The 15,564-nt window shown below is 36.7% G+C and overlaps 1 protein-coding gene across 1 annotated transcript in view; it reads right to left on the bottom strand.

The window, feature by feature from the left end:
• sik2b (salt-inducible kinase 2b) overlaps nt 1–15,564 on the bottom strand; it is a 59,368-nt gene that overhangs the window by 35,422 nt on the left and 8,382 nt on the right. Inside the window, exon 3 of the mRNA XM_041805671.1 lies at nt 12,345–12,408. Coding sequence (XP_041661605.1) covers nt 12,345–12,408 — 64 coding nt within the window. The remainder of the gene's footprint in view (nt 1–12,344; nt 12,409–15,564) is intronic.

Genomic DNA, 15,564 nt, shown 5'->3' on the forward strand with positions numbered 1-15,564 from the left:
GTAAACAACAAAGATTTATCAGGGTAGATGAGAGATTTTGATAATGGATTAAGGCTAGGTTTTGGGAATGCACCAACTCTGTTTCCCCTACAGATTAACTTTACTTAATAAACCATAGGACTGATTCCCTGTACAGATCCAGATTTCATAAAATGCCACATTTTTTATGCATATTCTGGTTTGTTTATTGCACAAAACACTCGGCTGTTTCCTAATGTGTGCAATCACTGAAGGAGATGACAACAAATTAGCTCAGCTCAAACATATCTTGTTTTTCTGCTACAGCGTTTCCTGTCTTGTCATTTTTCCTTCAGCAGGAAGATCCTTCAAGAGAAACCGTTTGTCAGTGAACTGAAAACACTTTCTGTAAATATCAAGCATCACTGAAACCCTCCACAGACGCAGCTTTCAACTTTATCTGTTTGAGTAAGGTAGAAATATATGTACTGAGCTAGACTTTTAAAAGGAAACCCTGTTTACATATTTATTCTATTTGACATTTGTGTTTTTATATGTATCTTGTACAAAAAATGCATCAGTATTTGATTATACCATTAATCACTAAAAATGATCAATCAAAAAGTACTACTTTGGCCCTGCTGCTTGGTGTGTCTTCCCTTCTGGCTTCATTTTCCCTCTCAAAGGTCTCACCTAATGTCCCGCTAATAACACTTTCTGTCTGGCTACAAGCCAATCGACTCTGAGGCCTGTGTGCCACTGACACAATGAGAGTATGCCATCACTTCCTGTTTTGCTGCTACAACTGTGTTTTTTTGTTTCTCATGTGGAAGGATCTTGTGCTAAATTGTTCCTTGTCCTTTAATTTTTTTGATCATGTAGTTTTACTTCTGTCAAATTAGGTACATAATATTTGTCATGTCAAATGCATATCAGTTCAATTTATCCATTGCTGGCCTCATTAACTGCTTATAATCTCTATCTGTATGGTTGACCTCTAAAATGCAGCCTAACTCTCTGACCTAATCAACGTGATGTTGAAATATTGTCAAAATGACTAAAAATAGATAACTGACTGATAGTTATTGTTTGCTCAAATACGTAATTTGTTTGAATAATGCTAGTATTGGTCTAGTTGCCAACCAAGGTAAGAGAATACAAGTTCACAGGCCTTTGTCCTTCAAATCTGTTTTCCACAGTGAATGCAGATGAGCGATGTTGTGTTGCCACATCAGTGCTGTTATAAACAGCAGCAAATGAGACAACCTTATAAACACTGGGAACCTTTGCTGTTGGTCAGACTTCAATCTTTGTTTGTATAGCACCATAACTGTAGTTATCTGGACTGGAGACACTTTACAAGGAGAGGAGGTCAGTACACTCTGTTGTGGACTGTTATAATAAAGACCAGTGTTAATCACCAGCAGAATCTAGCAGTATTTAGCCCCGTTACAGTGATGACATAAACCTTCCCTTTAACGGGCAGGAATGTCAAACAGAACCAGACTAAGGTTGACAGCCCTCTGCTGAAGCTGCACTGAGATTGGAAAGGGCTAGAAGGAGAGGTAGGAGTGGGACAAGTGCTGATAGAAGAGAGGGACAAGAGAAACAACAAAACAACAAATGAAAGACAATTATATAGCAGTTGTGGCCGCAAACATATCTCCTATTTTGCAGGATATGACTTAAATGTCGATAATGATGGAAGCAACATGTGAAGAATTAGCGACAACAAACATGACTGATAGTAAACAGAACAATACAATATTAGCATAAGCAGCTATGAAGATGAATATTTTACACAAGCAAGCTGACAATAATAGCCAAGCAATATTTTGTGGCATCTAACTTTAAGGGCACTAAAGCAACAGTTTGTGAACTAAGACCTATATTTTCAGTAGGGACAGTATTGCAGTTAACAAAAAAGTAAGCCTGGCAAACGTTCAAAATTTTTTCTTTTGATTAATTTTGAGATTCCTTTGCTTGACACCAATAAGCTCCCCGCTTTGAAACTTCACTATTATGCATTTAAAACAGTTTAATTTCAGATTTTTGTAGTGCCTTAAGTGAAGGGTAAATGATGAATTGTCTGGATAATTACCTGCTTTTATTTTAAAATAAAACAAGGAACTTCAGGTAGATTGAAGATTATGACATGAATTTACTGATGGAAAAAGGAACTTGTTATGGAATGAAAAGGAGTAAAAAGGTAAACTTTTGACAACACTGGGTGCAAATGACTTTTGACTTGTCCAATGAGCTGTCTGTGAGTTTTTTAAAGTGATGAATGAGGAGGAGCCGTGGTGGACCTATTTTACATCTCTGTGGTTGTAGGGAGATGCTGCAGTGGTTTCACCAAATCAATCAGTTTTTAAAAAGTGAATGCACTAATTATGGACCTTAATTAAACATTATTAATGTGTTGACTTTGACAGACATACATAAATGTCAAGAGATCGACTAAGCAGGAGACCTGAAAAAAACTGGATGGACTGTCAAGTCCAAGCTTCCCCTCAAATTTGGCCTTTTTGCTACAATCACTAAATACCCTGATGATGTAATATTTATTTTATCATGTGTGGTATTATCAGCCAGTTTGACTCGCTGCATCACTACTTTGTGTCTCCTTGTGTGGGCTTATGATATGATTGATGGTAACGTGAAGTAATTAGGCCAAAGATGAAGTTGACAGCATAATAAAGGGGGAGGAAGAAAACGAGAATGTTAGCAGTAAAATGAAAAACGATGAAGACTGATCAGAGGTGAAACTGACAGTAGATAGCAGAGAATACAGAAAAATGTACCTTTTAGAGGACATTTTGTATCCTTTAGGTTATTAGACACTGAAAATTATCATTGCATATTATTACTGAATTACTATTAGGATTTTATGGTTATTATCCCCTATAATATTGCATTTTATTATTATATTGTATTCTGAGTTACCCTATGATTCTCACTCCTATCTTGAGTTGTTATGTGGCAAACAAGTGGGCCTATTTTGGGCAGCCATCACTCTATTCATTTATATTTAACTCTCTGGGTCATCAAAGTCAAAGCATCCACATCCTGTTTGCTGATTGATCAATAATAAATATGACAGATGGTTTATGAAGAAATGGAAATTGACAGCCTAAGTAACCAAGAAATTGTCCCAAAAATCACAGAATTTCTTTGAAGTGAACAGTCTCTAGGTTTCATTCCCTCTCCATCACTTAGACTAGAAATCTGCATGAATGATTCTACTCACTGCAAGCTATTATACTCTCCTCTCTCCAGTAGTGCTTTCTTAAATATGCATGCCCTACATTTCTCCACCACCTTCCAAACTCAAATGGATGTCCTCCTCTTATGCCTCTATTCTCTCCTTCCTTCTCTCTCCTCCTTTCTCTGCTCTCTCAAACTCCGCTGTATTTGTGTCTGACCCAATTTCCAGGTTTGATCCATACTGCAGTTTGGAGGCAGACTGTGGAGCAGCAGATTGACTGACAGACACAAAAGGCACACCAACATGCTGGCACGCATGCCTCAGCTGTGCCCATTACTGTGCCCACCCACTCCCCCCTTTTTTTTTTTGCGAGAATGAACCCATCACTCTCCGCCTTCTTGTACCAAACGCAGCTCCGATTCTTTGTCTTTATGGGTCCAGACACGCGAAACACACATACACGAACCCCTCCTGCTCCTCTGCAAAACCATTTATTGTTTGGTCTGTAGAGAGAAAATCGGAGGCTCATCCATTGTCTCACTGACATGCCGTAACAGGGTGGGCTGCTGTTCAGCATCCACAACTTCACATCTTCCTCTCCGTGTAACCTGTGGCCAGGAGCAGACCTGAGACATTCCTCATGTCAGGAAAAGCAGAGGAAACTCTCAAGAGGACGAAGAGCAGGAGGAGGAGGCTGAGATCTGACTTGGCAGCTTATCTTTTTGTCTGAGTGCATCATGACTGAAAGACTTGATCCATCTCCAGACAGCGTATCTGGAAATGGAAATAATTGTTTGATTGTGTAAAGATTGAATATTGTAATCCTGTAGCTAGCAGGCAGTGTCTGCCTGGCTGAGTCAAAGCTGCAGCCGATGATGACATATAAACGTCTTACATAACTATATTACATTGTGCAATCAGGGCAGAGGGGTCGGAGGAATCAGGACACAATGGTTTTATAATACCCTGACATGATCCATGAGAAAATCTATGGATTATGGAAAAATGAGGTTGCCAAATCATGACTGTAATTTAAAACAAAAGAATGACGTTATGGAAAACACAGTTGCTTTTCTTGGTGAGATTTAGATCAGTAACACTCTCATAATTATGACGCTATAGTTGTTCAGAGTTTGCTCAAAATAGAAAACAGAGGAGAAGAGCTTTGTTCAGAAAAAAACTGCAGACCTACAAGATTCTGAAGAGGTAAGAAGTTTGTCTCATTACATGTAGGGTCGGGATTCGCAAGACCACTTAAAATACAACAAGGTACACAATACTGTGCACTGTGTGCAAAATCTGTTGGTGCTGGTGGTGGTAGGGGGGCTCTCAAGTGTCATTTTTTTCGAATAGTTAACAAAAAATATAATTTCCTCATCTCTGCAGATGTTTTTCTCAATCAAAATAAAAATGGCATAAAAATCATCATTCTGTTCAAGACAACTCATTCATACTGAATTTGTAATACGAGTCAAAAAAATCACAACAAGATATTTTTTTCAAAGTTGTTCAGCTCTCGTTTAATCTGACTAATATTATGTTGGTTATAAAAAAGAATGATGTATTACTTGTGTTTGCTGAAAAAAACCCCACAAAACGAGGAACTTGAAAAATAATCGCATATTGAATCACAGCTGCAATGTTGGAAAAAAGAATTGCAATTGAATCGTTTACCAAAATCGTTCAGCATGTGATACTTTCCACAAGGGCCAGAAAAACTAGTCATACAATTTAAAAAGGATTGAAAGTCAAACAGGCTACATCCTACTTTCATTTTGTTTATTCAAATAAGGGGTGCACGATAGGACAATCTTAGATCGTGGAGAAATAGAATGAATCTGCGATTTGCTAAAGCTGAGAGATCAGGAGAATGACGTTCTACTTGAATGGATCTATGTTCACTTACCCCCTCTCTTTCTGCTTTGGCTGAATTGATCTCTAAAAACTAAAAAAAAGAGCTCTAACTGGCCCATGTGGAACTGTTAAGGGGTTTTCTGAACCATCATGGGTTAAGAAACAGTTATTTGGACATTCTGCACAAAGTTTGCAGATGTTTTTTGACAATCTCAAGAGGCAGCATCCTGAGAGTCAACAGGTGAGAGATGGAGACATCACACTCAGCACTGCAGTCTTCTTCACATAAGTCTGTGTCACAGAGAGTGTAGCAGAGGCAGAGCAAGTCCTGTCATCATTGTTACAGCTGATGTTGTTCTGCTGTCTTAGTGTTTCACCAAATTATTGACAAGTTCCTCCACCTCTCCATACAAGGCTTAACCTGTCGAGATAACAAAATCACTCGTGAAACTCTTTAACACCAGAGTGGGGTTTTTTTTAACGGAGGGTGGCAGTGATGTCGGGATCATCTAAGACGGTTTTAGACAGCATAATTATTGATTTACATGCAGGATTTAAGCTTACTTTAAGCATTTTTAGGTGGAGGGGAGACATGCACCAGTGCATTGAGGACTATAGCCTTTGTATATGGGTGCCTGCTCTACCCACTGTGCTAAACCAGCACTGTCCCAATTAAAAAAAAAATATATATAGTTTTGTTAGCACACAACATAGTTTAAGTTAGCTTTTTATTCTTTTTAAAGCTTCATTTTTATTTTAATTTCAGTTAACTAAAAGATCATTCAATTTATGTTTATTTCTTTAATTTCAGTTATATAATTTAATATAATGACCCTCAATGGAAGTTATATGTTAAGGTGGGATGTTGGCAGCAGAGTAGCAGCCAAAAGAATAATTATGCTTCATTATATGAATCCAGCAGAAAACATGAATGAGACACAGCATTTTCACTACAACCACAAAAATTAAGAAACTATCTGGTTTTAAAATGGTGGGAAATATTTGGGGTAATGTAGGTACTCAACTAAAAATCTATCTAACACAGAAGTGATCTTTTTAACAAACATACACATTTCACAACAAAAATTCGACATAATACACAGTGCTTAACAAATTTATTGGACCACCTGTCTTATTTGTCTCAGAGACCATCCAGCATCATGAAGTGCTTTAATGCAGACTCTTTCATTTTCAGTGAGCTCTCCACGTTTTACTATTTTGAACAGGGATGAGGAGTTTCAAACTGAATTCACCTTTTTATATCCAAATTTGAGCCAGCTCACTGGGCTTCTCTGAGAAGTCAGAAATGAATCAAGCATAACGTTCAACCACTAAAACTCATTTTTCTCTTCAGGAATGCAAGTAAATAACTATAATTTGACATATTAATCAAGAAATAATAATGTGCTTCACTATTTTTTCAGTTTTTTGTAAATCAGTAAATTTGAAAATTCATGGATAACAATAATAATTATATCTTAGCATAAAAAATATCATTTTGGTTAAAGAGCTTCCACATATTGGTGTATTAACCATTGCAGAAACATAAAAAATGATTTTGGTATTTACCAATACTGTTAATTTAGGGCTGATGTGACATGAACCTTACTTTGGGTGATGGTCTAATAAATTTGTTAAGCACTGCATCTCAAACCGAAGATCAAAATGCCCCAGAAAGTGAATTAATTCCCTGCGATTTGTTGTCAGTTTCATCTCTTATCACCCTTCAACCTTTATTCTTTTCACAGCAGTCTGATGTTATTTCCCTGTACAACTAAATTCTGTTCACATTACCCTCATGTGACATGAGGAGTCAATTTAGCAGGGAAATCGGTTTAAAATGCTGTATTTTCTTTTCAGTGGAACATCTATGCACTCGTATTTCAATTCTTGAATCAAGAGTTAGGACAGTGATGTTTTGCCTTATTGAAAATTTGTCCTACCTATAACAGCAAGCTCATGAAATCTGCAAAAAGTATAGAGACAAGAGTCTGGAAAGGTTAGCTAGTGTTTAGTACTGGCTAAGCTAAACTAAGCTGTCCTTTCCCTTAAAAGTAGCTTCATATTTAGTGAACATTAATGGTGCTGATTTTTTCCTCTTTAATCGCAGAATTAAAGCAGCTAAAATCAGCTGCAGTAGCTTTAAAATACAATCTTTATAACCATGCTCATTTTTGTGTCGGCTTCACAGCTCTCTGTAGGTCACAGGAGCAGGAGTGTGTGCTGCTGAGTCAACATCACAAGTGGAGCACTGGCCTTGGATTCACAAAGACACACAGGGACACACGCTGTCACACAAGCGTACACACAAGACACGACTAATAAGTTCAGCATAGACTACGTCTTAGGTAATCCTCTCAGCAACTGTGTCTGAAACTAGGCTAAGTACAAACATTCTCAGACGACCTAATAGGTGAGGCTGACAATCTTTGTGGATCATGGTCCACTTACAGGTAGTCCACATCGGCATCAGGCAGGTTGGAGCTTGTGTTTTTAAATTCTTAAAATATTCTGGATGGAAGATTTGTGGAACCAGCATGATTCTTTTGTTTTCATGCCAGATTTTAGTTTCGAATGCAGAAGGTTGTGGAAAAAAGTTCCTCTTTTCTGCCTTCAGACTCTCTTTCCCTGCAGTGAATAGAGATCATAGTATGTAAATTGTTCTAATGCAGTGAGTCTGCTATGTGTAAAGTACAGATAGAGCGTATGTGGTGCTATGGCAGACAGAGATAATTTCTTATCTTTTTGTACGATTCCTGTTATGTTCTGACTTGTCTGTCCTTTCCTTCTCAAGTGTCTTTATTTGTGCTTAAAGCAATGTGCCTCAACTTCTAAGCGTAGACATTTTTAGACCAGACGTTCCACTTAGAAACATTGTGTTTCTAAATGGCAAAGATTAGCTTACAGAACTTCCTTATTTTACACTTTTGGCTTTCAGAAACCTAGTAAATGACTGACAACAAAGAATGGTCTATGGCAGAGGAATCATTTGTTTTCAGTGTGTCAGTGTTGTTTTTTTTTTTGGTGCCACTTGTTGCATAATGAGTCAAAAATGCAACATCTGTTCCCTTTCAGTAACTCGAAAACTCATAAAATCATGTTACGCTGTCGTGACAAATTATAGGTGCATTATAAAAATCTTTTAAGCTCCTTATTCCATCTACATATTGTGACTTTCAGGATACCATGGTAATTGTTAGATATGTTTTTTAATCAAATGGCAAAAAGAAAGAAAAAAAACAACAACAACTTGGATTATTGCTATGATAATTTGAATTTTAAGTGCACAAACACCAATTTATTATATTTTATCTTCCCAAAATGACAGGATTTAAAAATTTTTTTTACCATACCCTGCAATACCAACCAACTTTTGTTGGAAGTGCCTTGGTCCAAATATAAACAGAGGGGTGACTGAGTCTTCTCAATTTCTGCACCCAGGCTCTGGAATAATCTCCCCTCATGATGGGCGTTATCAAATCAAAACTTTAAACTTATTTATACAGGATGTGTTCAAATACCTATCAACTTGGTGACACTTTGATCCTTCTAGTCAGTATTTATTAATGCTTTTATTTTTTTATTTCATGGACTTGTTTGTGCTGTGTTTTTAATGCCATTAGATTTTTATACAGCACTTTGGTCACCTATGGGGTGTTGGAAAGGGCTACATAAAGTAAATGTACATTTACAATACAGAAACAAGTCTGGATCACAGAGAAATAATTAATAGAAAATACATTAAACTGCAATGTGTCCTACTTCAATTTTCAAATCACAGAAGACACAATATCTAGGCTATCAGACCTGAAATTATGTGAAATTACCAGTTTCGTACATTTTTGTGACAGAGATGTTATGCTCTACATATCATTCACAAATAGGAGTGTCAGATTTAGAATCCATTACAAAAAATTCAACTTTCCAAAAAGTGTGAATTCAACAGTTTTGATACCATATGTTGGTCATTTGGTCTAGTTGGGGCTGACTTTTTCAGATATTTACAGCTCTGTGATTACTTTTGTAAAAAGGGTAAAGGCCCTGGTACAAGAGAATCACCAATACTTGTTCAGCTGTTTACTGATGCCTGCAACTCCAGCAGCAACAAAGGCCTCATAGGTAAACTGTACGAAGGTATCTTATTACTTAAAAATGGTAACATGGATTATGTTAAACAAAGATGGGAAAAAGAACTGGACATTATAATAACAGAGAAAATGTGGCTAAACGCATGGGATACACAGTCATCTTCAACAAACTCCTGGACATGGAGGGACTTCTGTTGGAAGAACTTGATGCGTTATTTCCTCTCTCCTAAACAGAAATCCAAGCAAACAGGCAACCAGCTTCCCTGCTGGAGGGATTGCGGAGAGACAGAAGTTGACCACGCTCATGTGTTTTGGACTTGTCCCTTCATTTAGCCTTTCTGGAAGGAGGTGGCAGCAATTATTTCAAAAATCTTGGGTTTTACTAACAGTACAACATTTACATCCCTCTGGAATGGCTTTTTAGCTTGCAACAAGCAGATTTTTAGGAGATAAAATCAGGAGAGTGTCCAAGATAAAGTGCTGGTTACAGAAAAATTGTCCAACGGCTGGTCTCTTTGTTAGTGTTGTGAAACAGTTGTATCTTTTGGAACAGATGACTTATGACGAACTTTTATTTGGCCAATTAATGTTTTACTGGTGCTTTGATAACTGTCACATGTGCATTTATGTTTGTATGGGTATGTATATTGGTGTATGTGTATAGATATGTGTACAAGGTAAATACAAGGTTTTGTACATCTCATTTGAATGAGGGAGTTTTGCTGCCCTTAAGTTTGGACCAACCAGCTTTTTTGTGTTTTTTTTTTATGTTTTACTGTACCTGCAATTTTATTCTGTGTAAAAACTATAAATAAAAAGTTTTTAAAAAATGCAACTTTCCTTATTTTTGTATTTTTGTCTTTCTAAAAACGAGAAAGATGTAAAAGCAACAGTTTATGTCAAAACTGGATTGAGTCAAAATAGTCGTTATTAGATATTTTTTCAAAATCGCTGAACCTGAGTTTGATCTACCTAATTTAAGTTTGTTATAATATAGAATTATTTCTTGCCTGTTTGCTTAGAAATACCTAAGAAAAGGAATTTGCAGTCACCAAACTGGGGGAAAAAGGCAATTAGATTATTGTACCAAAATGTTCAGCTGTAAGTAAAAATTAAAAACAGACTAGATTTTAACTTCACAACTCAGAGATTTGGCGGTGCACACATATGATACGTAATACTTTTGAAATTATTTGTAATGCCAGTACTTTTCTAAAAACTTGTTATTGCATTTGCTTTTTACACTTAAACTTTAAAAGTCCTTCATCACACAGGTGTGATGCCATCATGCATTATTTTTGTCATGTGACAACATGAAAAAAAAGCCACATTTTACATTGCTTTCACTTTGTGTGGATTTTTTTACCTCTGGGGCCCCTAACCCTAAACCTAACTCAGGCCCCACTGTGGCTAAAGCAAAGTTGAACACAGCCGTGCAAATTGAAGAAAAGTCACTTGAAGACTTACATTGTAAGGATTTTAACCAAAACTTTGATTTCAGCATAAATCTCACCAAACCATGAGTTTATTTTACATTTAACTAATTTTATGCATATCACTGGCATCAGGCCAAAACCTAGTTTCGTTCTTGTTTTTTTTTTATGATTTATTCATTTTTTCTAAAATCAATGCTATTTGTCACACTTAACATCTGTCAGTGGGTACACCAAACTTAAATCCATAGTGTCAAAAAAGATTGTGACTATGACCACTTAGTATTAAATTAATTGAAAAAAGCAGGCTTTTTCATTCCCTGAAAAGTGGTGATTTTGGAAAGGGTTTGGTCCGATGCCAGGGATATGTTTTTTGTTTTTTTTTAAAAGGTAAAATATACAATTTAAAATATTTAAAGGGTTAAAAAATTTTTTTGGAAGGCATCTGGTGCCCCATCTAAGTGTCTTGCAACCTTGAGGTTATGCACCACTGGTTTAGAGGATAAAAATCACCTATAGATACATCTGTGTAAGAATATTCATTTCTATTGTGATACACGCCATTTTATCACTTTCATGTGTACATTACGACATTTTTTAAATTTGTACCTCTTGAAATGTCAACTTCACCCTACTTTGATATATACAGGTATTTCTTTTAGAAATAGATTTTTTTAAAAAGAATTCTGTTTCTTTTATTTTTTTGTGTTTTTTGGGGGTCCTTTATCATATATAGTGAGCTAAATTTACAAAAAAATTACAAAAATGATAAACAGCTTTCATTTCATGAGACTGAGGTTGTGCTTAAAAAAAAAAAGATACCAAACATAAGCATGGTAAACATTTTTTGCGTGGTTTATATTGTCAAAAGAAAGTAATTAAAAAAAAAAAAAATTAAAAATAGCCTCTGGACTTAATTCAGCCTCTTTTCATCCCTTTTGTTATATATCATCACGTTAAAATCAGCAGAGGCATTGCTCCATATAAAGTATGTCTTCCTTGTCTCCTCGTGTGTTTTCAGATATTGTTTCTTCATATTTCTTGGTGTATTTTTCCAACTTTGAACCCAGATGAATGTCCACTGAATAAGCCTACAGTTTGTTGACCTCTTACGGCACATGTTTCACTTTGTTTTTAGGTTGTGGGATGTTTGCATAGGACAAAGCAAACAGCACTGACAGCTGTTTCTGTCGTCTACATCAGATGACAAATGTGTGTGTCAAATGAAGACCAGGAAAATGATCCCATCTTTGAATTACTAGGGTTTGTTTTTCAGTTCTTACACATCAGTAGTAAGAGTTTTGGGCTGAAACGAATTTAAGCAAGCATATTTCAGAAGTGCCTTTAAATGGACGATAAAAACAGGATAACAAAACTGTCTTGGGGAGCATGCTGGACATTCTCTCCATATCTTGAGCAATCTGGACATCTAAGCAGTAAAACAGCAAGTAATTCTGCAACAGATGCCGCAATAAAAAGGGACTTTATCTCTTTGAGGCTGCCTCTCTGCTGCCTTTACAATCCCCATGTGACGTCATTTTATACACCAAGAGAACAAAGTCAGCACATTTAGCTAGTACAACACATGACAAAGGCCACATCAGGACATTGTTCTTGGATTTCCATCAGTCCTCTGACCTTTGAAATTGAGGCTTGGATAAGTGTCAGAAATGCAAACTCAACTTTGATACTTCCTTGTTTGTCAAAAACACTGTTGACGCAACAGTGCGTGGAGGATGTAGAGTGACAAGGGTTGGTTTAAAGAAAGCTGAGTCGGATTGAATTTTAAACAGGATCACTCACCAAAGATCTCCCCATTCTTGGCATATTCGGTGACTAAGTAAAGCATGTTCTTGGTCTCCATCACCTGAGAGAGGAAGAGGATATGAGGGAGGGGAGAAAAGTAGGGTAGTAAATACACAGAAATCCACTTTTCAATAGCCATGTCATCAGATAACCCATATTAACAGTCTCCTGCAACAAGAGAGGATTAGAACGAGGAACAAGAAAACATACAAATAACCAAAATATTACACAACAGTCCACATGGCTCTGTCTGCCAGCCAGAAAGTCATGAAAAACAAAAAATACATGAATGGTCTAAATTTGGCTTCAGTGTAAGAGAACGGAGGTGGACGGCCAGTGTTTGCCGAGTATATCTGAATGGTACTTAAAACCTCTCATTCCTCACTCGATGCTAGGTTGTGTAGGAGGAAGAGAACCGATTTAGAAGCAGTCAAGACTCGGGAGATGAATAGAAATAAATGCGGAGGAGAGAGAGAGCGAGTCAGATGGAGAGGGGAGGATGAATCAGACACAGCGAGCCAGACATTCACACTAGAAATCCCACGCTTATTGTTTGTGATCAATTTTCCATCTGTTACACTGACCAATTCACAGATTTAGGAAGTGAAAGCCAGTATTTGTTGCCTTTTTATTATGGTTGTGTAACAAACAGATACTGTCCTCTCTGGTTTAATTGCTCTGGAATAATCAAGTCCATTTATAGGTATTCAGTGTGGTTCAATCAAAACAAGGGGCACAGTGAGACATTAACGCATCTAATCTGGGAAATACACCCCCCTCATTGAACATAATTTGACTTGTAACAGCAGGAAAAGCACAGGTGAAGCTAATAGTATTAACCATGGCTCTGTTTCATTCAGGTGTGCCAGTAAAGCAGCAGGTACAATAGCAGGGACCTGGCACTGGTACACCTGAGTGGAAAGCAGCCATTATTAGTATTATTAGTTACACTTGTCTGTGTTTAAGAAGATAAAATATCCTCTTTAAGGGATATCTATTTTCAAATTGTGGTAGATGTGCTCTGCTGTTTGTCGCTGCAGAGGAAGCCAGCAGCTGCAGGCTAACTAGCGTCATTTGTTGATCTTTTTGCTTTGCATTATTTGCCTACAAATATGTTTCTGTAGCTTTTACACTTGACCCAAATGTTAAAAGCAGTGGTGGGATCTTTTCAATAAATTTCGTCAATTTTGTCCAATTACAACAGGAACAACAAAAACCCTGTAAATACAACACTTTAAAGGAGTTTATTTTGGGCAACACTACACAGAGTTAAACTACACTTTTAAAAGTGTCACATATTTTAAATAATGACAGAAATGTAGTAACTCTTGAAAATCTGTGCCAAGGTGGCTCTTCTATGGCAAGAACAAAGTAATAGTCAACCTCATAGCAGGGCACTGCATACTGATGGAGAACATGCTGTGTGTGTTCTTCAGGAGCACCAAAAACGTACTCTAACTCAGTGGATAACTTTACTCATGGTGCAAATGCATCTTATGTCAAAAACACATCTCAAACTCTCAACTCCACCTTCACATCCCTCCACAACTGAAATCACACTGGGCAATGCTTGGATCAATAGACTACTAACAGAGTTGGGCTAACACTAGCCCTGCTTCCATACAGTTTTTTCGCAAAATAAAACCAAAATTTCTAAAATTTTAACTAAGTACAATTGCACTTTGAATGTGTTCCCATTGAAGGGTGTTTTTGGCATTAGCCTTGTAATTTTTGTAAATCAATCAATCAATCAAAATTCTATATTCAAACGTCTGAAAAACCACCTCATGAGAGCATAGAAACTTTTTTGTGATATTTGAGAGGTTTTTTGAAATTCAGATGTTTCCATTACCATTTTTTTATTGTGCTTTTTAGATTTGCGCATTTCTAAGGGTAATGGAAACACATTGTATATTGTATTCAACAGAAGTGGGAAAAGTAAAAGAGAATTGTAGTCAAGTTAAAGAAAATTTACTCTGGTTTAAACTTACTTAAGTAGAAGTAAAAGTACTGATTCTAAAATGTACTAAAAATATAAGTACACACAAAAAACAACTACTCAATTACAGTACTTTGAGTAAATGTAATTAATTACTTTCTACTCCTGGGGGTCCAAATGTTGCATCCTTTTTTGGCACTTATTAATCTAAACAGAGTTTTTCAAACATTATTTCTGTGTAACAAGCAAAGCCAGATGTTTCCAGAGGGTATACAGAGTCCAAAACCACTCTACTGCCAACAACAGTTTAAAAAAGGCAAAATAATAACTTAAATCAGAATGTGTTCTACTTGAGCTGATGATATCCTGTGCTCTGGACTCATTTATCTAGTACAGGTAGAGACGTCTGATGCCCGGTCATACTCCACAAGACCTGATTCAAGCCAAATTGATGCCTCACACTCTTGTATGTAATGAGCTCAACAGGATCTTCAAACTGTTTCAGATCTCGCTACAACTATTACACTGTCTTGGACATCACATCCCAGCGGCTTCTTAGCAGTAATAGCCTTCCTGTGCCGCTTATAATCACTACAACCACTTCAGTACAGTGAAGATAATACATTAAATGTATTGTTATTCAAAGTACGGCCACTCAAGCGTTCAGTATTTCTGGCTCCAGACTTCTTGCTAAGTCGAAGTGCTTTGGGGGAAATAACTGAAGTCAAATCTCTGTCGTGTAATAAATTGTCAAACATGAGAAGAATGCATTGTCTGAATTCCACATACCAAGAAATGCATGCTGCACTTTGTGTTCAGTGCTGCATGGGGTCTGACATCGCAGTTGATCCAACAATAAACCAATGACAAATATTTTGTAAATGGGAAGGCATATAGTCTTTTTTTTACCTATCCAGTCAGGAGTCAGGAATATTAAGCTGTGAAGAAGGTCATCTGTTTTATCTGTGGTCAATCACATGCTGAATACAGGCTGCACTGTTGATCTTTTTATATCTTAGCTATGACAACTAATTCATCTATCCTCTTAGATATTGTAATGTTTTAAACAACTCAGTTAGGCTACAATATAATATAATTTCATATGATACAATGTGATGCAATGCGGTCACACATGATCTGGTCCATACTACATGATCTGCTGTTAAATAAACTGATCAAACAATACTAAAGGATGCCGTAGGATACTACAGTGATATTATACAATACAATACAATACGATAAGGCCAGTAGTGAGCCAAAGAAAAACTTGGTTTACTG

The sequence above is a fragment of the Cheilinus undulatus genome, linkage group 2 (genome assembly GCF_018320785.1).
Source record: "Cheilinus undulatus linkage group 2, ASM1832078v1, whole genome shotgun sequence".
Classification (NCBI taxonomy): domain Eukaryota; kingdom Metazoa; phylum Chordata; class Actinopteri; order Labriformes; family Labridae; genus Cheilinus; species Cheilinus undulatus.